At 38.1% G+C, this 24,524-nt stretch overlaps 1 protein-coding gene across 1 annotated transcript in view; it reads left to right on the top strand.

The window, feature by feature from the left end:
• The first annotated feature begins 1,290 nt into the window (after positions 1-1,290).
• Positions 1,291-24,524, top strand: part of SLC30A5 (solute carrier family 30 member 5) — a 50,306-nt gene continuing 27,072 nt past the window's right edge. The window contains exons 1-5 of the mRNA XM_043975651.1: positions 1,291-1,430; positions 17,461-17,583; positions 18,159-18,225; positions 20,382-20,467; positions 21,485-21,572. Of these exons, the coding sequence (XP_043831586.1) occupies positions 1,357-1,430; positions 17,461-17,583; positions 18,159-18,225; positions 20,382-20,467; positions 21,485-21,572 (438 nt within the window). The 5' untranslated portion in view covers positions 1,291-1,356. The remainder of the gene's footprint in view (positions 1,431-17,460; positions 17,584-18,158; positions 18,226-20,381; positions 20,468-21,484; positions 21,573-24,524) is intronic.

The raw sequence follows: 24,524 nt of genomic DNA on the forward strand, positions 1-24,524 counted from the left end.
CCAAATCCAGAGCACAGGGACCTCCTTAGAGGAGAAAGGAGGTGGCACAATCCCCGAGTCCCTTGAGCTCAGGAGCTATTTTTAATGTTAGAGAAATATCCTTTATCTTATAGTTTTGCACCAATTTCATTCACAAGAGTATCTGAGTTTCAATCTTACCTTCATTTCAGCTAAGCCAATGTTTACATTGCCAGCATTCATCTGATAATTACTGCCTCTATGTTTTGTGTTGTTTTAATTCCCTTACCTGAAATGCTCTTCTACCCCCTTCCATTTTTCTACGGGCGTAACTTCCTCCAGGATTCCGCTCCTTTTTTCTCCTCCACAAAGGGAGGACAAGGAATGGAGGCTAAGAAGTCACTGCACAAATATGGTGTATTAAATTCACCATCCCAGGCTGGGTACAGAGGGAGAGAGGTTGTTTAGTTGTGGCTTGGATTAGATGGCATCTGAAGGGCAGCTATCTAGCACAGCGGCTAGAGTGTTGCACCTGGAATCATCTCAGATACTAGCTGTGTGACCCTGGGCCAAATCACTTAACCTCTATCAGCTCCAGTTTCCTCAAATGTCAAATCGGGATGATAATAGCACGTACCTCCCAGGGCTGTTGTGAAGATCAAATAATATAATAATCGTAAAGTACTTAGAGCAGTGCCTGGCACCTAATAAGCGCTTTATAAATGTTAGCTATAATTATTATCACCATCATTATCATAGAACTGCTAGTCACACCATCATCATAGAAATACTAGCTACTATTGTTGTTATTTTGAAAGTCCTTCCAACTCAGAGATGCGTGATTCTACAGTTCCTCTCCAGTCATCACGTCATCAATCATCCATCGATCCCTCCATCTCTCCCGGTCCTCTGCTCACATATTCCTTGACAAGAACAGAGGGAAAGTAACAGGAGAGAGGCGGGGCGGGGCCGGGAGGGGCGCGGCAGGTAACTAGCTCCTCTCCAAAGAGGGGGAGGGGGGAGGTGTAAGGGGCGGTGAAGGAGGAAGGGCTGAGAGAGACAGCGGGGAAAGTAGATGGTCCTCCGCGCAGACGCACTGGTATGAGGCCGCCCAGGTCGGGCCCGATGACGTGGCTTGGCAACGTTCACGCCGCCGCGGCCTCGGGGTAACCCCGCGCCTCCTGAGCCGGGAGCCGGGAGCCGGAGCCGGAGGCGGATCCACCGCTCGGGGCCTAGCGAGCCCGGCCTCTGAGGGCGCGCGCGGGGAGGGCCTGCCTGCGAGACCTCGGCCTGCTGCCATGGACGAGTAAAGGGCCGGGCCCGGCGGCGGTGCGGCGGGAGATGACGAGAGGCCGCGGCGGGGCCGGCGGCGGCGGCGGCTCCTGAGACACTCGCGCGATGGAGGAGAAATACAGCAGCCACGCGCTCGCCGGCGGCGGGAGCCTCGGGCCGGTGGACGTGCCCAGTGCTCGGTAAGTGCTGCCTCGGCCCGGGCCGCCCCTGGAGACCGTCCAGCTCACCCTGCGGCCGCGGAACCCCTGGGAGGAGAACCCCTCCCCCTCCTTTCCCTGGGCTTTGGCGGCCGCGAATATTAAAACCCGTAGGGAACCCCCTATGCCGCCCCCACCCCCATTCCCGCCTTCCCCCGGAAGCCGCCGTGAGAGCTGTGGACCCCGCCTCTGCCGACCAGGGTTTCACTTTCGTCCCGCCGAGATTTTATTTTGTGATATTACATCTGCACAGCATTATTCCCTCTCCTTGTACCGTGACTCGCTCACCCATTCCCAAACTAGTGGCCATCCCCGCCATTCCCAGAGCCTGGCCACTGCAAAAAACAAAACCAGCATTTAAATTATTCTTGTACGTTTCGACCTTTTCCCCCTCCTTTGATCTCTTTGGGGGTAAAGACCTAATAGTGATATTGCTGGGTCACAGGGTATGTACAGAGTAATAATTTACGGGTCATAGTCCCAAATTGCCTTCCACGTGAGTTAGACACATCCACGACTCTTCTCACAACATTCCCCTCCACCCCCTCCAGCCTTTGGCATTTTCCTTTTTTGGGGTCAGTTGACCAGGCAGGCATTTAACCTGGACACTGGGGCAGCCAATCCACCTGTTAGCATAGTTACTCCTTAAGTACTGTATAATATTTCTGCACTTGCATATCAAAGCGTTACATGGACAAATATTTATATAATCTAATCCTCATAGAACTTCTTGAAAGGAGATTTGGGAAAAGCTATGATTATCCTCATTCAGGTAAACAATTTGATTGACTTCCCCAAGGCCATAAAACCAGGACAGTTTTGGCAACAATTCATTAGTTATAGTCATATGATTATATGGTGGAGTTAGTTTGTGCTGAATCCCTTTTATATAGAACTCTTGCAAAAAAAAAAAAAGCTCTTTGCATAAATTAATCCATTCTCCAGTAGTTTTTATGTATGGTACAAATAATTGCCCCATTAAAGCCCTATTTCCGTGCATCCTTTCAGAATAGAGGTAATCCTAGATTTTCTGAAGCTAAGTGCAAGTTCTTTTAAATCCTATGACGCTTGGAACCAACTTTGAGTCTGTCAGAAGAGCTTCCTACCTAATTTCAGAACTACCAAAAATTGGTGTGAGGAGTGGCACACAGCAACTCATGAAGATGTCTGTAACATTTTTGACAATAAAATTTTTAAGTCATCTCTACTTCATGAGATTTTTAATTCGGTGAGGACTTTGTAACTATTATTATGGAAAATATAGTACAAAATAAGCAAACAAATAATATAGTATGATAAGTACCTGATGTTTACAGTCACCTGTATAAAGGTGTAAATTAAGCCCTTAGACTGCTAAGAAATTGAGTGAGTGTGTGCAAAGAGACAAAGTACTTCGAAACTGCCCAGGAAATGGGAAGAGAGTGAAAAACCAGAGAATGAAACAAAAGGAGTGATTACAAAAAGAGAACCAGGAGTATCTAATAAATCTGAAGTTGAAGGAAAACAGCAGAAATTATCAGAAGTTGCAGCAAAGTCAGTAAGGACTGGGCAAAGGCCATTGGATTTGACTTATAGTTGGGTTTGGTAGAACAATTAAGACAGAAACATAAGAGATTGAACATTAGGGGCATTGAGAAGATAGAGGCATCAAGAATGGAGATATTTTTTCCCAAGAAATGTAACAGCAAAGAAGAGGTTAGGATAGAGATGGGAAGTGGTATGCATGTCATGAATACCTTAGGCATTAGGCTCTGACATACTAACTTTATATGAGAGACAGTAAGAGACATGCCAATCCCAGACAATATTCCCTTCAAAAATCCTACCAAACCTTCAAGCTGGAGCTTCAGCCACAGCCCTTAGCCTATAATCTCTTAAGGGACTTTGGGATCTGCCTACATTCTTACTTCATCTGAAGAACTCCCAGATCTCCCACCATACTAAGTGGCCACAACATATTTGGGGCTATAGGAATCAGGCAGAGGATTCCTGTTATCTCAGGGAGAATGCATTTGGAGGAGGGGGGAACAACTCCACAGTCTTCCCATAAGATTGATGGGAATTGAACATGGTAGATGGTTTAGAGAGGACCATCAATTTGCCTTTCTCCCGTCACCTCCAGATTTTCTTTATTCCATTTCTATCATCCCTCTTCCCAGCCATTTCCAAATTATGCCCATGTTTCCCCTATTTTTACCAAATACTTTATCCATATTTCTCCTACCTTTTGTGGCTAAACTCCTTTGGGCCATCTACAGTAGGAGCCTCTAAACTCCTATTGGCCATATACAGTAGGAACCTTCACTTCCTTTCTTTTCACCCTCTTCTTTAGGCTTTTTATCTGACTTCTGACTTCATTCAACTGAAACTACTGTATCTAGAGTTACCAATGATCTATTAATTTCCAAATCTAATGACCTTTTCTCAATACCCATTCTTCTTGACCTCTATGCAGCCTCTAACAGTCAGTCACCTCCATATTATCTTCTCTCTAAATAATCTTCTCTGTTTGTTCTCCTACCTATCTGACCCACTCAGTCCAGATCTGTACTGGATCTTCATCCAGTCCACTAACCATGAGTGTCCCCCAAGAATCTGTCTTGTGCCTACCTTTTCTACTGTTTTGCTTGATATCATCAACCACCATGAATTCAATTATCTTTATGTAGATGATTCTCAAATCTACTGTTAGCCCTTTTTTCTTGGCCTCAAGTTTTGCATCTCCAGCTTCTTGTTGGACATCGAAAACTGGATGTCCCATAAACATCTTAAACTCATCTTGTTCAAAACTGTACTCATTATCCTTAGCAAACTCTGGAAGTTAGGAAAAGTTAGGAAGGATCCTAACTTTTCTGTTACTGTCATAGGCATCACATATACAGTTGTCAAGTCCATCAGTTTTACATCTCTTACATATACCTTCTTCTCTCCTTTGATACTGCCACCAACACCTTTTTGCCTGCCTGTATCATCTCTTGGCTGGAATATTGTAATTGCTTTCTGGTTGGTCTTCCTGCCTCAAGTCTCTTCCACCCTCAGCTATCAGAATGATGCTGGTCCTGGATAAGAAGGTGGGAACAGAAGGGATCAGGGGAGCCAGGAGGAGGGGATTATTAGACTTACCGAGTAGTGAGGATCTCTCCCTTCACTTTCTCTTCAGTCACAGGTGAGAAAAAATGGGCATGCTCAGAAGTTATATGGAGTGGAAGAGGAGAGCTGTGAAATTCATACAGTCTTTCTTTTTTTGGTTGGGGCAATGAGGGTTAAGTGACTTGCCCAGGGTCACACAGCTAGTAAGTGTCAAGTGTCTGAGGTCGGATTTGAACTCAGGTCCTCCTGAATCCAGGGCCGGTGCTTTATTCACTGCTCCACCTAGCTGCCCCCTCATGCAGTCTTAGTGGTGCAGAAAAGTAGGTAGGTTTTCTATTAGGTGGTAGTACAGGTAGCAAGAGCAAAGACGGGGGAAAATCATTGTTAGGAATGAGATAGTTTAAATGAAATCAATTTGATTTTTTTTTTTCAGCAGTTCTCAGCAACCCAGGGAAAGGAGCAGAGAATTCAAACTGCAGGGTTAGAGTTGCTCCAGAAATAAAAATTTGTGGGTTGATGACAGAGGGATATCAGGCAGAAGATTTTAGAAGGGTAGTGAGTAAAGCGTTAAAATGGCCGGCCACTGTGCTGAAGCCAGTTATGGAGACTAGTGAAGCCAAAGTGAGAAAAGGAAGTGGTGAGAGTGAAGTAACCTGCCCAAGGTCACATAGCAAGTAGGTGGAGAAACTGGGACTTTACTCCAGGTTTGTTTTTTTTACCATAATACTTAAGTGAGTATTGGATCTGAGCTAACAAGGTTCTCATGCCAGTTCTGGTGGTAACTATCTGTGTGACCTTAGGTTCCAGCCTATTTTCCAGATTTATTTCACATCATTCCTCTTCACACAGTCCAGGCCAAACTGGCCTACTTGTTCTCTAAACTCAGCATTCCACCCTTCCACTCAGCATTCAGCCCCTTTGCCTTTGGAAAAACTTGCCATTTGCAAACACTGTCCATCATGTCTGTAATGCATTTCTTCTCTACTTCTGCCTCCTGGAATCTTTAGCTTCCTTTAAAACTCAGCTCTAGAGGCAGCTAGGTGGCCCAGTGGATAAAGCACAGGTCTTGGATTCAGGAGGACCTGAATTCAAATCCAACCTCAGACACTTGACACTTACTAGCTGTGTGACCCTGGGCAAGTCACTTAACCCTCATTGCCCCACAAAAAAACAAACAAAAACCTCAGCTCTAATGCTATCTCCTATTCAAATCCTTTACCAGTTCTCCCTCTCCCCATTTGTTAGTGCTCTCTTCTTGCTTAAATTAGCCTGTTTATGTTTTGTACTTCCTAGTTCCATAAATGCAGTATCATTTTCTTTTTTGACTTTGTTTTTCCAGCATTTCACATTGTGTCTTACACATAATTCAGTGGGGATGTTATCTTATTGATGTATTCCAGACAGAAATGAAGATAATTCACCCATACCATTTCTTCCCATGCAACTGTGACCTGTAAATCCTCCATAGGGATTTCACCCAATGTGCCATGGGCCTTCCTCAAATTCTTTAACATTGCATAGATACCAATGAGCATATAGGTTGTCTTCTAGTTATCCTTCATTCTTGACTCTTTTCCATTCATATCTTTTTTGATGACATTACTTACACCACTACTTTGGTAATATGTTGCAGTGTGCTCAAGCCCACCATTGACATTTCAGTGATCTTCATCTTTAATTCCTCAAAGACTAGTATTCAATGATTCATAGCCATTTAGCATCACAAGAAGAATATATGATTTGGGGAAATGCTTTTTGGGAGAAGAGCCTTTAAGGAAACTTCACGCACCTCAAACAAATAGTCAAATGATAATCACAGTGAGTTCTTGTACCTTCTGCAATGTTAAATTAGTTTTGTGACTGGAAAGATGTCTCCTCCAGAATATAATTTGCCAAAGCTTATGTGTTCCTTTTATCTTCCTCCACTACTCTTTCTAGCCCTTTTACCTAATGTAAACACTTAATAAGTACGTGTGGGACTGCTTAACTGAAATCAGGAAAGTGTGGATGAAATAACTTTGTATTTATGAATTGTATAGTACTCTACTGGTATAGAAGCAGGATGTTACAGAATCCTGAAGGTATAGAAGTATTTAGGGAATAATGGAAAAGGAAGATTCGCTCGTTCATATCATACTTCCTAGAATATAAGGTTAAAGTTAAACCAGGAAAGATGATGTGAACTGACAGAAAATTATTATAGAAATTAGTCTTTTGTAATGGAGTAGAAAAGACTTGAGATAAGCTTGAAGGGCTATTGGATCTAAAAAAAAAAAGAGCTATTGGAGGCTGTCCATCCAGCCCCTCCCTCATTTTAAAGATAAGAGGTGCCCAAAGTCACATAAGTAGTGTCAGGATGGGATTTAAACCCAGTTCCTCTGTCTCTGCACCATACGCTGCAGCTTGCAATCTAGAACTGAATGGAACCTCAAAAGCCATCATTAGACATCTTCATCGTACAAGGGAGGAAGCTGAAGCCCAAGGAGCTACATGACTTGCTCAAGGTCACACAAATAATAAGACAGATTTTTTAATTTTTAAAATTAATTTCTTAGGAATTTGTTGCTGAAAGGGATCTTGGAAGATCATGTATAGAATTCCCCTCATTAGATTGTCAACTCCTTGCAGATGAGGACAATTATTGTTTTATCTTGGTAGCCCTAAAGCACAGTGTTTGTCTAATTAAATTGAAAATGCCTAAGTAATGATAACTTTTTTTCCCTCTGAAGTTTTAAGATCATAGAGTTAGAACTAGTATTGTCCAGTCCAGTCTTCATGTTGTAAAAATGAGGAAACTTGAAACTTACAACCTAGGTCAAAACGGACACCCACTTTGGATCTAGAAACCTTGGACCAATCGTTTTTTGAGTGGGTGTTTGAACCCAAGTCCTCTGACCCCAAATTCAATACTCTTTCCACTGATGAAAAACTCCAATAATAGGACTATTTTTCATCACTCTTGTTATGTATGGCCAGATTGCTCCCCCCCAAAATCCTATCAACTCAGAATATTACCAATAGTATAAGCACTGAGTTAACACTTTGTTATTTTTGCCAATTTGATGGATGGCAGATATTACTTCAAACTTTAACTTGTATTTCTTTGATTTTTAGTGAGAATGGCTATTTTTTCAAGCAACTGATTATGAGGGTCTGATTTTATAAATTACTTTATTCATATACTTTGACTATCCCTTGCCTTTGAATATTTATAAAAGCTTGTAGACTTCAGGTAGTTCATCTGTTATCTCTTATATTTGCTGGAAATAATTTTTTGTACCCATTCTGTGGTTTCTTGATTATATTATAACCAACTGTGTTTTTTGAAATTTAATTGCTATTGTTATAGATATCAGTTTTGGTGGTGCACATATTATTACTTATTATGCATTATTTCTTAATTAATATTTACACTAGCCTTGTAGAATTTTAAAATTTTTATATATATGTAACTAGAAGGTAGATAAGGAGTAGAAAGATTATTTCCCTGGTTTTACAGAATGGAAAATTGAAGTTTAGAGAAGTTAGTGACTTACCTTGATGTCACAGTGAGAGCCTTTCCAAAGGAGCACCCATCATCACTTAATTTTCACTTTATAGTGTGCCTTGGTGAATAGACACATCAATAATTATCACAGAGAAGTGAGAGAAGAGTCAGATGCAAGGATGACTATGAAATTTTGCTATTTATTTGCTTAAGCTTCTTCATTCATAATTATATTTCAAGCAAATTTCTGCAAAAGATTAGTTTAATTTTTAATTGAATCCAGTAATATGCTTAAGCTAAAGACTAAATGAGTGCATGGGACAAAGAGGGACACCAAGTATGTGAATTTTGCAGAATCAGGACTTCCCATTCATAGCTTTTGGAAAAAAATCTCTAAATGTACTAGCTGTGGTGAGAATAGGGGGCTCCACTGTGTGGTATAAAATGTCCACTCAGGTTCCTAATACCCATAAGAAATTTTGAAAAAAGAAAAATTGCATACAGGCTGTCCTTCAGTTATCCTTCATTCTTGCTACATGATTAGCCCATGATTTTTTTTCTAGTCATATATTTCTCTGATGCCATCTCTATGTCACTTTTGCATGATACTTAGTTATATGTTGTAGCCTTGCACCAGCCATACACCTTCTTATTGCCCTTTGAGTGATCCTCAGCTTGACTTATTTGGAGACTGTCATATTCCATAACTTGTATGCATGCAGTATCACCAGGAGCATTTGGGGGTCTTTAAACAGAGAATGAACCTGTAATTTTATTCACATAGAGAATTCCTGGTGAGGAACTTCCTCCACCAAAGCTAATCAGCACTTTGAAGTCACAGCTTTCGAGTTTCTTAGGACGTTAAGTTGAAGTGACTTGCCTAGAATCATAACCAATATGTGTCAGAGGCAGGACTTAAACCCAGCTCTCCTGAATCTTGTTTCAGGAAAGGCTTGTGGTCATTAAAGGTCTGTACAGTTCCTCAAGAGCAATCCAGTCTGCCCTCCAGTATAGTTCTAAGCTCAGCTTATTGTTTAGTGTCTATCCAAGACATACATACTAATGCATCCTACTGAGTGCTGTAGGCTCAACAATAGACATGCTTCATTTGCTTGTTTTTTTCAGGGTAGATAGTTAAGTCAAAGTCTTTTGAGTGAAGAAGAATCTGTAGAGTTCTGGAAATTGATACAGTCAATAAATATAACATCATGGGCCCCCCCCCCCAAAAAAGGAACATCTGGAGGACTTCACCATCTAGAGGAAATTCTTCTTTCAGTTGGACTTTGTGCTAGTCTAGTCTCTATGACAATTATCAAACACCATAGGCAAGCTTACATCTCCCTATTTCATACCTGGCTAAATACCAATAACAATAACTAATGATGAGGGACTATCAGTGTTACCTCTGTTACATCTTTTATGGAATTTTATACATGAGAAATATGCATGAGACACTTTGAAGATAACATCTTTCTCTGCTAAATCAAATGCACTTCTATAGTCAACAAACAGTAAACACATAGGATCTTGTATCTTCTATTCCCTTTCAGTCATTTGTAGGATGATAAACTTATGGTCTGCTGTATTGTTTGTGAAAGCTTTCCAGTTCCCTTCTCATACTTTTATCAAGGAAATCCTCAATACATGTGTAGATTATTCTCATAAAAATCTTGTGTACCGGTTTCTCATTGGTAAAGGCAGTTCCTAACCAGGATAAAATCACAGGTCCAGTCTTTACCTAAAGATCCCCAAGTTCTCCTGGTGTTATTGTATGGATAAAAGTAGGCATGTGGATCGTTAGTCTTTTTATGATGATATTAAAGTCCAAGTTTTTCCCACATCTTTCCTTTCTTCCCATTTTAAAGATACATTGAGAATCAGTAAATCAACACTTTCAGAATTGTCACTGCCAGCATGGACCTACACTGTTTATGATTGGTCTTACCTGTTTTCCCAGGCTTTGTCTTCTTTAGTGCCATTTCCGTGTCCTTATGCAGAACATTCAAGTCTAACAGTTTAGCAACAAAATGTGGTAGCTCCTCTCCCTTTGATGATGTTAAATAAATCTCTATGGGTCTTTTTATAAGTTTTGTTGTCTTTTTCCAATTTTGTCCTTAAATGCCCTTGAGATGACTTGCTTAATTGAATCTCTCACTAAGCTTTCTGTACACTTTTTTCATCCACTGCTTTTTACTGTTTATGTATCAGTACTATTCATAATCTTGCCATCCTCCATATTTTATACATGAATTGATATTGTAAATCGCCTTTAGCTTTCCTTTGCTTCCATTTGGTAAGTAGATTGTGTTTGGTGTTGGACATGGTTCCTGGGCTCTTTTGGCCTTGTTAATGACTGTTGGTGTATATCCATTAAACTTCTTCAGGAAATTATCATAATTGGCATCTGTATTTGTTCCTCCAAACATTTCCCACTTTTTTGGCATCAGCAGCTCATTTAAATAGATCAGATTAGATTTGTTTTACTTTCATGTCATATCTTTTCGTTTTTATTTCTTTAATTGTATATATTTTGATCTTTGTCTCTAATAAGTTAATGGTCTAGCCATATACAGATAGCTTATTCAGGAATGATTCCCACATTAGTAGCAGTAATTTCTTTATCAAATCCTAAAATATAGAAATGGATGTATTTATTGAGTTCCCTTCAACAATGCCAAATGCAACCCATCCATTCCGTCCCTCTCAGTGTGACTCTTGTCTATATTCGGTCACAGAGGTTCCATCTAACATGTTGGCAGCCTTCTCGGTTTTCTTCTGACATCTCAAGGATACCAGTGGAGCAGGCTGGTTGACTGTTATCCCTTGTTCTTGCCGCATGACAAGCTCATCTTTTCATTATCTTGATGTTTTGTAATACCTTTTCCTCAGAATTTTTCATTGTTTTACATCGCAACCCACTTAGAACTACCACGTGTCTCTCCATTGCCTGCTGTTCAATACTCATTTTTCTTATTTAGGGGCAGTTTTATCCCACATCTTTCTGCCATTTAGCATTACCAGTAAACTGTTAATATTAGGAAGATTGACCTTTGCTTTCACAGGAAACTTGGGGTCCGAAAAGAGCTTGGCATTTTCCTAAAAACAAATCATCTTCCTTTTCTGTTCAACTCTGGGCTTAACTTGTCAGTCTGTACTTTCTATCCCAGATATACACACTGATGAGCAAATTTTGTAAGGTAGCTGTGCAAAAGATGTTGAAATCTGAGCAATAAACATCCTTCCTTTATTTGGTTATTCCTGTGTGGATGGATAGGCCAGACTAATTTTGGAGATTTGTTTTTCCTTCCCCTGATGTTCACTGAACAGAGGTATTTCTGCTGTTACATTTTCAAATGAATCCCAAATGAATGTGATGACTGGATGAGGGGCACCTTGTAAAAGAACTTATAAGGTGGTATTTTGTTCTGTAAAATAAATGATTTTTTATAATCACTAAGTGATAAGCACAATGAGATCTTATATTCTCTACATCTTTCAGTTGTTAAATAATCAAACTATGATTCATTGTTAAATATTGTTTGTGAATATGCCCCCTAAATACCCTCATTAAAGATGTCTTCAATTCATGTATATATGACACTTTAAAAGTTTTGTATAAATGAAAGAGTAGGCATATAGATGGGCTATTTCTAATGTTTTCTCAGGTTCTTTTTTGTTGTTATTAATAAGTTCTCAGACTTCTTTGGTGTCTTCACCTCATTCAGATACTTTTTATTTCTGAATATGCTCAAAACTGTCACCTCCAACACAGATCTCCTCTGTATACCTATTGTCCATTACAGATGATTTCTCCATTGTTGTCTCTAGTACCATTTCTAATTCCTATAAGCATATTCACTACTATGGTTTTAGGGTTTAAGTCCATGATGGAGAAAAGAAAATATTAACATCATTTTTATAAATATTTTCCATTTTTATTCTATTTATATAATCCTTTCATTTTTATCCTTGAATGCCCTTGGGTTGGTTTTGTTGAGTTGGATATCTTGCCAAGTTTTCTGTTTTTAATAGTATTTTATTTTTTCCAATTGCATAGTTTTCAACATTTTTTGTTGTAAGGTCTTGAATTCCAAATTTTTCTCGCTCACCAAGTTTTCGTTAAACAAGCTGGAGATGGGGGTACAGGAAGGTACCTGCCATGGGAGTATGATGGAGAAATCCAAAGGCTGTGGCTGGGTGGAAAATGAAGGGATGACTGGCCTGAGCACTCTCCTTAAATAGAGATTTGGGGAACTCTCTACCTTCCAGTCAAAGGGATGAAGGTATCCCCCAGAGGCAGAGGGTATTGGGCATTTGAGTTCCAGGGCTAATTCTGCAGGACAAAGAGGTTTCTGGGGCTTAATGGACAAGTACAAAGGACTGAAGGAAAAAAAGTAGTTTTGTAAAGCTTTGACAAGTAGTAGAAGCAATTACAAAAGATAAAGTAGACAACTTGTATTATATTAAGCTAAAAAAACTTCTGCTCAAACATATTACATAGTCAAATTTCTCTGTTTATCTAAGGTACATAATTTTATTTACACACACACCCCAAAAGCCAATCGATAAGTGGTCAAAGGATATGAACAAAGAGTTCTCAAGAGAATTGTAAACTATTAACAACCAAATGAAAGAATGCTCTGTCACCAATAAGAGAAATGCAAATCAAAATAACCCTGAGGTTTTACCTCATATGCTGCAAATTGGCAAAGATGAGTGGGATTGTTGGTGCATCTGTGTATCACTACAGCTATTTGGAAAGCAGCTGAGAATTATGTAAATACAGTCACTAAAATATGCATACCTTTTGACCAAGAGAGTCCACTACTATAGACCCAAGTAGACCATTGATAAGAAGAAAGTCTGCATATACACTAAAATATTTATAGCCACACTTTTTGTGATAACAAAGTATTAGGGGGAAGAAATAAATGCCTTTTAACTGGGGAGTTGCTGAACAAATTTTGCTACATGATTATAATGGGATTTTACTGTTGTAAAAAATGATGGATATTCAGTCACCTGCTGTGTGGCAAAAACTGTACTAAACAATGAGGATACAGATCATGACCAAAAAACAGTCCCTGCTTTCATGGAACTTACAGTCTAATGGGTTAGACAACATGCAAACATTCTTTCCTACTTCAAAGAAGGCTACCATAAATATTTTAGTATATTTGGGACCTTTTTTTTTTTTTTTTCCCTTCCTCGGGGTATATACCTAGCAATGGAATCACTCGGTATTAAGATTTCAGATATTTTCTACTTATGATTCTAAATTGCTTTCCAAAAACAGAAGGAAATACATACAATCTGTACAGCTTTGAAAGTGTGTTAAATTTATTTAAGAAAAATGCTATTTAAAAAATTTTTAATACTAATGAAGTGGGAATGTCACATGGCCTTAGTGCCAGAGAGAAGGGCCCCACTACCAGCTTTCTAGTACCTACCTCAGTTCTCTGCTTGGTTTTCACTGTCACAACTGATCTTAGCTTTCTGGAATTTCCTAAACCCCAAACCCTGCTGTCCTATCACCACCACCTCCATCATAAGAGGAAGATTAGATTCTTCTTTCACAACATGACTAATGTAGAAATATGTTTAATGTGATTGTACATATTTAACCTATATCAGATTGCTTTCTGTCTTGGGGAGGAAGAAGGGGAGAGAAGGGAGGGAGGGAGAAAAATTTGGAACCAAAAATCTTATGAAAACAAATGTTGCGAACTATCTTTGCATGTAACTAGAAAATAATAAAATACTTTTATGATTTTTTTAAAAAGAGGAAGATCAGAGATTCCTCACCCTTTCCTCACTTAACAGTGCACCAACTTGTTATGTATTTTGATGAGAATTTAAGATTTACTACAAAGGACTATCAAAAAACATGGAGTTTTTATGGGGGTGGGGGCTTGACAAGCATTTATGTCGTATCTACTTTGTGCCTGGCACTGTGCTAAATGCTTTTACAAATAATATTTCATTTGATCTTCACAACAACCTTGCAAGTTAGATGCTGTCATTATTCCCATTTGAAGAAACTGAGGCAAACAGAAGCTAAGTGCCTTGCCCAAGGCCCTAAAGCTAGGAAGTGCGTGGGGTCGAATTTGAACTCAGGTCCTCCTGACCTCTAGTTCCAGTGCAGTTATGGGAAGGAATGGACAATTAGAGTAACAAATGTAAAAAGTAACTAACACAAACCACAAAATTTGCTATAGTTTAATCTTGGTCTTCTGTGACAACTAAAAGCTATTTACTCACTCGTCTAGGCCTATTAAAGAAGGAGCAAAATATAAAGTAGACCCCCTCCTTGCTCAGATTAGCAAATCAAAATGTTCATTTCCCATCTCCCTTCACTGGAGAGATGAGAGACTGTCAGTGAAATACTGTCATATGTGGTTTATGTGTCATTTGGCATTGAGTAATTTATTGTTTCTTGTTTGTTAAACAAGAATAATGCCTGGGAAAGGGGAGGGGAGTTATTCAGAAATTGATATAAAATTAAACAAAATCATCAATAAATTTTTATTTTAAAAAGCAAAAAGCGGTCAAACTATAACCATCTGCGGCTCTTCTCTCAGAAGTAGCTTACTCATTTCAGTACCCTGACTTGGTACTTTGAGTATGTCTGGCCTAATAGCTACCATTAAGTGGCCTTTAATATTCTGAAATCATGTCTGTTTTCTCTGCTTCCCTGTATTGACAAGGTACCACATCTCTCAGGAAACTTCTTGAGAGAAATTTCTAATTTGCTACTGACTTGGACACTAGCCTGTCTTAAATATATGCTGCCCCCCCACCCATGCTTTCCTAACAGCCATCATATTGTTGGTGCTTGTGGCCAGGCTATTATTGACCTGCTCTGTACCCCTCTCAAAGAGGAATGAAAAAGCGGGGCAGCTAGGTGGCACAGTGGATAAAGCACTGGCCCTGGATTCAGGAGGACCTGAGTTCAAGTCCAGCCTCAGACAATTGACACTTCCTAGCTGTGTGACCTTGGGCAGGTCACTTAACCCTTATTGCCCCACAAAAAGTAAAATTTAAAAAAAAAAAAAGAGGAATGAAAAGAGTTTGGATACTGTAGGCCAAGCTAACCCCCGCTTCAAGAGAAAGGTGCTGCCTTTTCATAGTGAGCTTCATTTTCTTATTCTTCTGATTCATCATGGTGATTTCTGTCTCACACATCCCACAATATGGCTTCTCATCTTACAAACCTGCCTTTCGGGACCCAGAATGTACTCGCTTCATCCCCTGGACTAGATTTGCCAGCAGGCTTCTTAACAACCTCCTAAGGTCACCATCTTGCCACTTATGGTTAAAACAGCCTACTCTGCTTAGATTTCTTTTTGTCTATTTTCTTTAGCAGCCTTGGTCTTGATATTAACTTAGTGGTTTCTTTGACATAGATTTTGCTGCCGTATTTCATCCCACCAAAATCTGTTTCTTTATTATAGGTGGTAGGAGTCTGGGATGTTTTCTGTTTTACAGCTCTCTAGCTCAGTGGTTCTCAGAATAGCTCACATTGACTTCCTGAGTATGACCTAGGAGAGTTGCCTACGGTCACCTCAGAGTCCTACTATACTATACTGTACTATACTATACTATACGGTCACCTCAGAGTCCTACTATACTATACTGTACTATTTGTTATATGGGATGGCTCCAGCTGGGGCAGGCAAGGAGAGAAGATGCTGGGGAAAACAATGATGATGTTTTAAAAAGACATGAATAAGAACTTATTTTTTTTTAATCTATTCAAAAAAGAAATGCTCGGGGGCAGCTAGGTGGTGCAGTGGATAGAGCACTGGCCCTGGATTCAGGTGGACCCGAGTTCAAATCCAACCTCGGACACTTGACACTTACTAGTTGTATGACCCTGGGCAAGTCACTTAACCCCAATTGCCTCACCAAAAAAAAAAAAATTTAGTAAGGGGCAGCTAGATGGCGCAGTGGTTAAAGCACCAGCCCTGAATTCAGGAGTATCTGAGTTCAAATCCGGCCTCAGACATTTGACACTTACTAGCTGTGTGACCCTGGGCAAGTCACTTAACCCCCATTGCCTGCAAAAAAGAAAAAAGAAATGCTCTGAACTAGGCCTCAAAGCTACTTCTACCTTAAGTTATGTATGGCTTTGTCCACCTTATCCCTTTGGAATCACTGTTATTATCTGCTTATCTCATCTCCCTTTTGGCTGGTCCTCTCAAGCAAATTCTATATCAAGATTTTTAGATCATTTCACCTCCCTTCTTCCCTACTATCATTCAAAGTGCTTCTTCCATCTAACCCTTGAAAGGATACCTGACTTAGGGCCTCTGTGAACCTGAAACTCTCTGTTCTCAGTGCATGGATCTTGGATCTAGATTAACCCTTGTTTTGAACCCTAAACCTTCCTGCTCCAATTTACCCAATAAAATAGGTTCTTATTATTTAAGTGATTATACTATTGATCCTTTGATAATAGTACCCAGGTTTTCATTTTTAGAATCTTGTTGACAAGGTATTGTTATGGAAATCTCATCTTTTAATGAAATTTTCTCCTTAAAATAGACTGACAAAGACCTAACTTATTAAATGTCATAATATTAAAAACACTTATCTTAGTCTGGTATTCTTTAATTAATGTAAGACAACTAAAGCTTGATTCTCTGGAACTCTTATTTAGTAGAATGGATTTCTGGACTCAATTTAGTCATTTTAGAAGAAAATCTTTCTAAACAGTGTATACACTTTGCTTCCACTTTAAAATATACTAACCTGCAGTTGAATTTGTTCTTAGTGATAAAGGGTCATAAATGCTACAATACAAATGCTACCTATAAATGCCTTAAGGGACAGTTTGGTTTGTTGGGCTATTTGAACCTCTGCTAAATGCCTACAGATTACAGTTTCTGTTTAATTGTTCTTGCTGCGCTTTGTGTACCTGCCCATAACAATCCCTTTGCATCCTTCTGATTTGCAGCTTTTAATTTCTTATGAGGTTGAAAACCTGATACATTGTTTTTGCTGCCTAAAGGCTTTTTAAAAACTCATTTGTTCTCACCTGTGTGTTCTGGATCACTCAAAATCGACCAGCATTTATTAAGTGCCTTTGATATACCTGGCTAGATGATAGGAATACAAGGACAAAAATAAAATTGTCCCTGTCATTAAGGGGCTTACATTCTATCCAATAAATAAGATGCCTCTAATCCCTTTTTTATAATGGGAAGGAATTTGGGATTTTGCTTTTGAAATTTCATATTTTTAAAATATTTAAAAAGATGCTGAGATGAAATAGGTACATTTTTAATGTATCAGAAAATTATGAAATTACATTGCAGCTTTGATTTATTGGCAAAATGCCCTTTTATTGATTTCTCAGAATATCATTCTAAAACTATATATGCTAGTGACTTTAGTAACACTAAAACATATGTATCCCTCATTCTTTTTCAGATTCACTAAATACATTGTATTGCTATGTTTCACTAAGTTTCTAAAGGCTTTGGGACTTTTTGAATCATATGATCTCTTGAAAGTAGTTCACATTGTACAGTTCATCTTTATATTAAAACTTGGGTAAGTATTCAGAGTTTTCTCCATGTTTTTCATTTGATGGGAGATTCAGAATAGACTATATTAGTTTGGTAAACAGTTGGATACCTCTTAAAAAGTAATTGGTAAAATTCAAAAAGTTTTATACCTGAATTAATAATTATAGGTTGAAAAGTCTCTTCCTCTCTCCCCTCCCAAAAAAAAAAAAAACCCACACTATTTTTTTGTTGTTGTTTGAGGAAAAGTGTTATTTGCTAGAGGTCTTGCCAAAATGATTGTCCTTTTGGGGCCTAAATCAAAATGTCAGGTCTATTATTGCTACTGATGATAGAATTCATAAGGGTATGTGGTATTATTATAAAGTAGTGGCTGATTAAACTAGTAGATTGAATAAATTATAAACTTATTTTAAGGCCATTCCAAAAAAAAAATCTTAGAATATTTTAAGCTATAATAACTGCCAGAGTCAACATCGCTTCCCATGATGACAGGTTTGAAGAATAATAATACTTTTATTTATGTTTGTTTAAAACCCATTCTCATTTTTTCTGATACCTTCATATCTACTGTGCTCATTGTTTTCATGTTTGCTTCAATAGGTCTGCATTTTTCATGGTTTTGTTTCAAAAACCATTTTCCTCTGGAAAAACTATTACAAAACACCAGGTGAGTTGCTTACAAAGTCATTTACCCTTGGCTGTGTTGGGAAAGCATTTCTATCTTGTCTCCCTGCCAGGTAAGTCAGAATACAACTGTGTGTTGTTTACCTTGTTTAGGGATTCCTATACCAGATGATTTCAGTGAAAAGGTAAAGATTTTAGGCTCAGCAAAATGTTGACTTATGAAATTTTCTGAGTAAATAAAGCTAAACATTTATTGACACAAAATAAATTTAATGCACTAGACCAAGAGATACTAGAAGTTAAACTGAAGTTAATGTGTAGTGATTTTTGTTGTTTTTTAATTTTCCTAATCTTCCTTTGTGGAGTCAAGTACGGTACAATGGTTGGTGCTAGAAAAAGTAATAAAAAATAGGATATATGAAAATGTAAAAAGGAGTATAAAAGTTTTAATAAGATGTGCAAACTAGCTTATTTTTCAGTTGCAGTATTTATAAATTTAAGACATACATTTGATATTTTAGAGTCCATCATAGAATGTTTTTAACCTCCTGTTATTTTTCGTTGTGTTGTTCTAGTGGAAAAATCATTTTCTTGAGGGTTTTAAAAAATCTAGTTTTAAATCCTGGTTCTTCTCCCACCTGTATGTATAACTTAGGGCAAAGAACTTAACCAGAGTGACCTTTTTTTTTTTTTTAATTTTCAAACAAAAACCATACTTCTTTCTTCCCCCCCCATGCCTCCATCCTCAAGAAAAACAAAACCTGTTACAAACCTGCATAGTCAAGGAAAACCAAGTCTTAATCTGAACTCTGAGTTTATTATCTCTCAGGTTATGTCCTCAGGAATTGTAATTGGTCATTGTGTTGCTCAGAGTTCCCGGGATTTCTGTGTGTTTGTGTGCATGCGCACATGTGCGTGTGCATGTGTGTATTTGATTTAGTCAACATTACAAGTACCTGACCTGGGTTTGGGTCTGGGCAAGAGTAGACTGTTTGAAAAACTCTGTTGGCTCAGAGTGGCAAAATTATAGGGTCCCTTTTGGTCTGAGATTTCTGTTCTGATTATTCCTCTGCAGGCTGGACTAGATGCTGCTACTTTGTTCTTAAGGTCTGAGCCACACTGCTGCTGCTGGCTTCTGAACGTTCTCATTTCTCCATACACATAGCCTCCCTGCCAGGGAATGCCACTTTCCTATGTAGGTCCCTTTCTTTCCCCACCAATAATCTATGGCCCTAGAAGTGGGTAGAGCACAATAAAGATACTAGTTCATATCTGTCCCCATTACAGTAACCCAATATCGGTTTGGCAGTACCCCACGTTGAATCTGGCACTTCCTATTGCCTTGGTAAACAACCTCTCCCTGAATGCTTATGGACTTCATTTTTAAAAAAATAACAGTAACAATAATAGCTAATGCTTATATAGTGTTTACTATATGCCAAGCTCTGTGCTAAGTTCTTTACAATTATTATCTCATTGATCCTCTCAACAGCCTTGGTAGGTAGGTGATATTGTATTATCCTATTTTACAGATGAGAAAACTGAAGCAAACAGATGTTAAGAGGTTTTCCCAAAGTTACACAAGTGTCTGAGGCTGGATTTGATTTCTTAACTTAAGGCCCAAGGATCTTGTTGAACATGCTCTAAATTCTATTAGAATTTTTTATAGGTACCTTCTGCAGCCTAGCTCAGGAGACATTTCCAACTTATAATTCACCATGATTTTAATACCATTCTTGGAATTCTTTCTCCCCTCCCTCTTTTTTCTTTCTTCTCTTCCCTCTTTCTTTTCCTCCCTTCTCCTCTTCCTCCTTCCCTGCCTCCCTTTCCTTCTTCCTCCCCTTCTTTGGACAAAATTATACTAGCATGTAGTAATCAACTAGAAAAGGAAAAAACCCTCTAGTAGAATATTAAATACTGCCACACTAACATTTGAACATTGTGAAAGTTTTAACCATTCAAAATTTATAAGTATTCAAAAGAAAACTTGAAACTAACCAAAAATTATGAAAATGAGACATTACAGAAGGCTATTTTTCCCATCTCTAAAATGTGCTAAGCAGATGATCCTAATATTTTTATTTACTTTGAGAATGTTATATTTCACACTTTTTCATTATTAACGTAAGGTTTTCTGTTATCTTAATGGTTTCTATAACTGGAATTTTTCATTTTCACCTTTTTTTTTTTTTTTTGCAGTGGGTCAAAATATTTAAACATGCTGTTGCTGGGTGTATCATTTCACTTTTATGGTTTTTTGGTCTCACTCTTTGTGGTCCATTAAGGTAAATATAGACTTTCTTTATAAGTTTATTATGTTAAACAACATTAAAACAGTTGTTTTGTGTATCAAGTTTTTGATTGTTTTGGGGGGGGGGTTGGTGAGGCAGTTGGGGTTAAGTGACTTGCCCAGGGTCACACAGCTAGTAAGTGTTAAGCATCTCAGGCTGGATTTGAACTCAGGTCCTCCTGACTCCAGGGCTGCTGCTCTATCCACTGCGCCACCTAGCTGTCCCTGTGTATCAGTTTTAACTGATTTTTATGCTAAGCATTGATAAAGAAGTTTAGTTTTACATAAAAAATTCTGATATTTTTCTTGCAGTGAGTTCAATTCAAGTATGCATGTGTACTTGATAGAGTAATACTTTATATTGGAATCATTGCTCCATTCTTAATCTGTCCATAATTGACTGTTTACCAGTTAGACTAGTTTAAAACAGTCACAAAATGCTTTTAAGCACCTCTGTCCTTACCTTTGCTAAGAAAAGATCTTCGCCACCTAGATGACCCCACCCCTCATTTAATTTTAAAAAACATTTTCCTGGGGCAGCTATGTGGCGCAGTGGATAAAGCACTGGCCTTGGATTCAGGAGGATCTGAGTTCAAATCCAGCCTCAGATACTTGACACTTACTAGCTGTGTGAACCCGGGCAAGTCACTTAACCCCAATTGCCCCGCACAAAAAAAAAAAAGAAAGAAAAAGAAAAAAATTAAATCAGGGGGGCAGCTAGGTGGCACAGTGGATAGAGCACCTGCCCTGGATTCAGGAGGTACCAAGTTAAAATCCAGCCTCAGATATTTGACAATTACTAGCTGTGTGACCCTGGGCAAGTCACTTAACCCCAATTGCCTCACCAAAACAAAAACAAAGAATCTACTTACTAATTAGTTGTGGTTTTTAGTTTTGAAAGATTCCTTTTTCTTACTATTTTATGAAAGCCAAAAAAACTACTTGAGCCCTTTTCGCAATCTAACTCAGTATAGGAAATCCATTTGAATTGCTAATTATTTTGTTTTCATAGGACTTTGCTGCTCTTTGAACACAGTGATATTGTTGTCATCTCGCTACTAAATGTTTTGTTCACTAGTTCTGGAGGAGGACCAGCAAAGGTATTTTTTTTTTCAGCTATCCTTCATTTCAAAATTGAAATGATAAATGTAAATTGTCTCATTCAAGAGTATAGAATTTGCAATCATCTTTTCACCATCTAGAAAAACTAGCATAATTTATTAATGGTTTAAGTAAATAACTGATATACATTATACAGTCACTAATACAAATCTCTCAAAGTTCATATTTTTAAATTTTCATTTTATTTTTGTCTTCAAGTTCCATATTTTCTCCCTCTGCCCCTCCCCCACTCATTGAGAAAGCAAGAAATATGATACCTGTTACACACATACGGTCATGCAAAATATTTCTGTATTAGCCTTGTCTCCCACCCCCAGCAGCCCCAAAAGGCAAGAAAAGTAGAGAAAGAAAAAAAGAGTTTAGCTTTAGTTTGCAGTCTGAATCCATCAGTTCTTTATCTGGTTGTGGATAGCATTTTATGTCTTGAGTCCTTTGGTAGATCATGGTACTTATCAGAGTTACTGAGTCTTTCACAGTTGATTGTCTTTACAGTATTGCTGTTACTGTTGAAGGTTGCATCAGTTCATATAGGTCTTACCAGGTTTTTCTAAAACCAGTCAGTCCTCTTCATCATTTCTTACAAGCACAATATTATTCAGTCACACACATAGCATAAGTTGTTCAGCCATTCCCCATTTAATTATAATTCATGTTTGAAACATATTGATAGCTTTAATACTTCAAACAAATCTAATTTATATGTAAGCAACTCTCTGCTCTCTATCAAGCTGTCATTGGAACATGTTTGTTTATGAAAATATATATCCTCTCAATCTGACAGACTTCCCAGCTCCAACAATATTATATTGTCAGTGTTCAGATTTTACAACTTTGAAGCACTAGAATAAATTCTAGAACACCTTCTAAATCATAAGGGAAATGAAATTATTTATGAAATAAGTTGTATATCATTAATATTATCTCCTTAGAATTTAATGTTTTCAAAATTGTCACTATGGAATCTATTATTTTATTGGTGTAATTCCAGTGCTACAACATAACCTGTCAAATTAAAACCTGCCAATAATCTGAAGGCTTTCTTTTTAGCATCTCAGGATTTACTGATATATTACTAAGGCTGTTGGTTTGTTGCTTCTCGATCCTGTTACTTATTCAATTCATCTCCCTCTCTGATCCTTCCTGGGTAGTGTCATTTTTGCTGCTTCTTGCTCATAGCTCATCAGGTGCTACAGTCAGCTTACACCAACCTTGTAGCTTTTCTTTGACCTTCAGATTACTTTTATCTGCACACTAGGAGAATCACACTTCTTTTGGGTTGTGTACTGGATAGTCTCCGTAACAGTGACAAAGACCTGTCAGAATGGCATCATTGAACAAATTTATCTTGAGTTGCATCTGTGAAAGAGCCTTGTATGATCTAAACATGTGCATGAGAGACACCTTATTTAGAGAAGAGTCCTTAAGTTTGCATTTTGTTTGACTGAATCAAGTGCTTGTTTTACAATTAAACACAATGGGATTTTTTTTTCCTCTGCATGTTTCAGTCATTTGTGTGGCTGAAGATGTTCTGTTGTATTACTTGTGAAATTTTTCCCAGTTCTACTCTTATATTTTCATCAAGTATACTCTCAATATATGTTTAATTTATTTTCCTCAAAATTTTATAGAAATAAAGCAGGAAGTGCTAGTAAATAGTTATTGATGTTCTCTCAGTCACCTTGTTTTAGTGGCCATTGAATATCTCATGCATATGTTAAATCCAAACAAGAGCCTTTTCTAAATGCAACTACAGAGATAGCACCATTTAAAAATCCTTTGATTGTTAACCTTAGTTGAGGCTTAAAACAGGGAAATAAATGTTTGCTTTGGCAAAGGTGAATGTGACATGGAGGATGTCCTGTGGAAAATCCAAATGTAATAACTCTTCACTATAGATATATGAAGCCTTTCAGGTCTTCCTCTTGGCAGATTAATACAGTGCTGATTACATCAAACTCCAGGATATTACAAGGCCTCCTCAGTGAGGTACATGATTATTCTAGAGCTCAACCAAAAATCCATACAGGAAAAAACTAAATGGTTACAAAATGCCTGCTGCCCAGACTTGCATAGACTTGGTACAGGCCCTGAAATTAAATGAAGAATTGGTCTCAGAATTGAATAGGAAGAAGAGCACAATGTAGATTGAATTTTGGAAATTGTACACTGCTTTTAAAACTGCTTTCTAATTCAGAAGTCCCTATTTTAAAATATATGTTCAGTTGATGCCGTGTGTTTACAGCTCTTGAAATACAGCACTCTTCAAAAAATAAATCACAAGGCACTCAAGGGGCAATGGGAAGACACATAATGAACATGGGTTGCAATCCATTTCCTGTAATGATTTACATGCAAAAAGTGGCATAAAGACATCATCCATGAAATGTATGATTGAAGAGGAAATGAGCTGTCACTTTTGTGGCAGGAGCAAAAGCAGACAACCCAAGTGTTATATGTGCACTTTTAACCATGAAATGTAAAAAGGCCTTGAGGAAGGCCTTTAGCTTATCTGTGAGAGAATATAGACCAGTGTTACGAAGACTGAGGAGATGGGGATGAGTTGTGGTCTGCTCTCATGAAGGGAATATCCTCATCAATGAAATCACAGATTTATTAAAGTAATTCTATCCACAGAGCATTTTTTCCTCCTTGTCATTCACTAACTTTTTTCCCTTTAAATATCTCGAGGTTTGACCTTTAGACATAGCAAATACCACATAATGACATTAAAATAACAAAATTGACTATAGAAAGGAAACAACTGTTTTGCTGGTGTGAAAGGAATTGGCTCACTTTTTAGTTGCTATAATTTGTTAAAACAAAAACCAACATCAAATGAAAAGAAAAGGTAAAGATGAGAAAATACATGTAGCGTGTATTTACAACAGTTCCTACTATGTAGTTTATTTTACCAAGTTGATGATGATGCT

This window comes from Dromiciops gliroides, chromosome 1 (assembly GCF_019393635.1).
Source record: "Dromiciops gliroides isolate mDroGli1 chromosome 1, mDroGli1.pri, whole genome shotgun sequence".
NCBI classification, from domain to species: domain Eukaryota; kingdom Metazoa; phylum Chordata; class Mammalia; order Microbiotheria; family Microbiotheriidae; genus Dromiciops; species Dromiciops gliroides.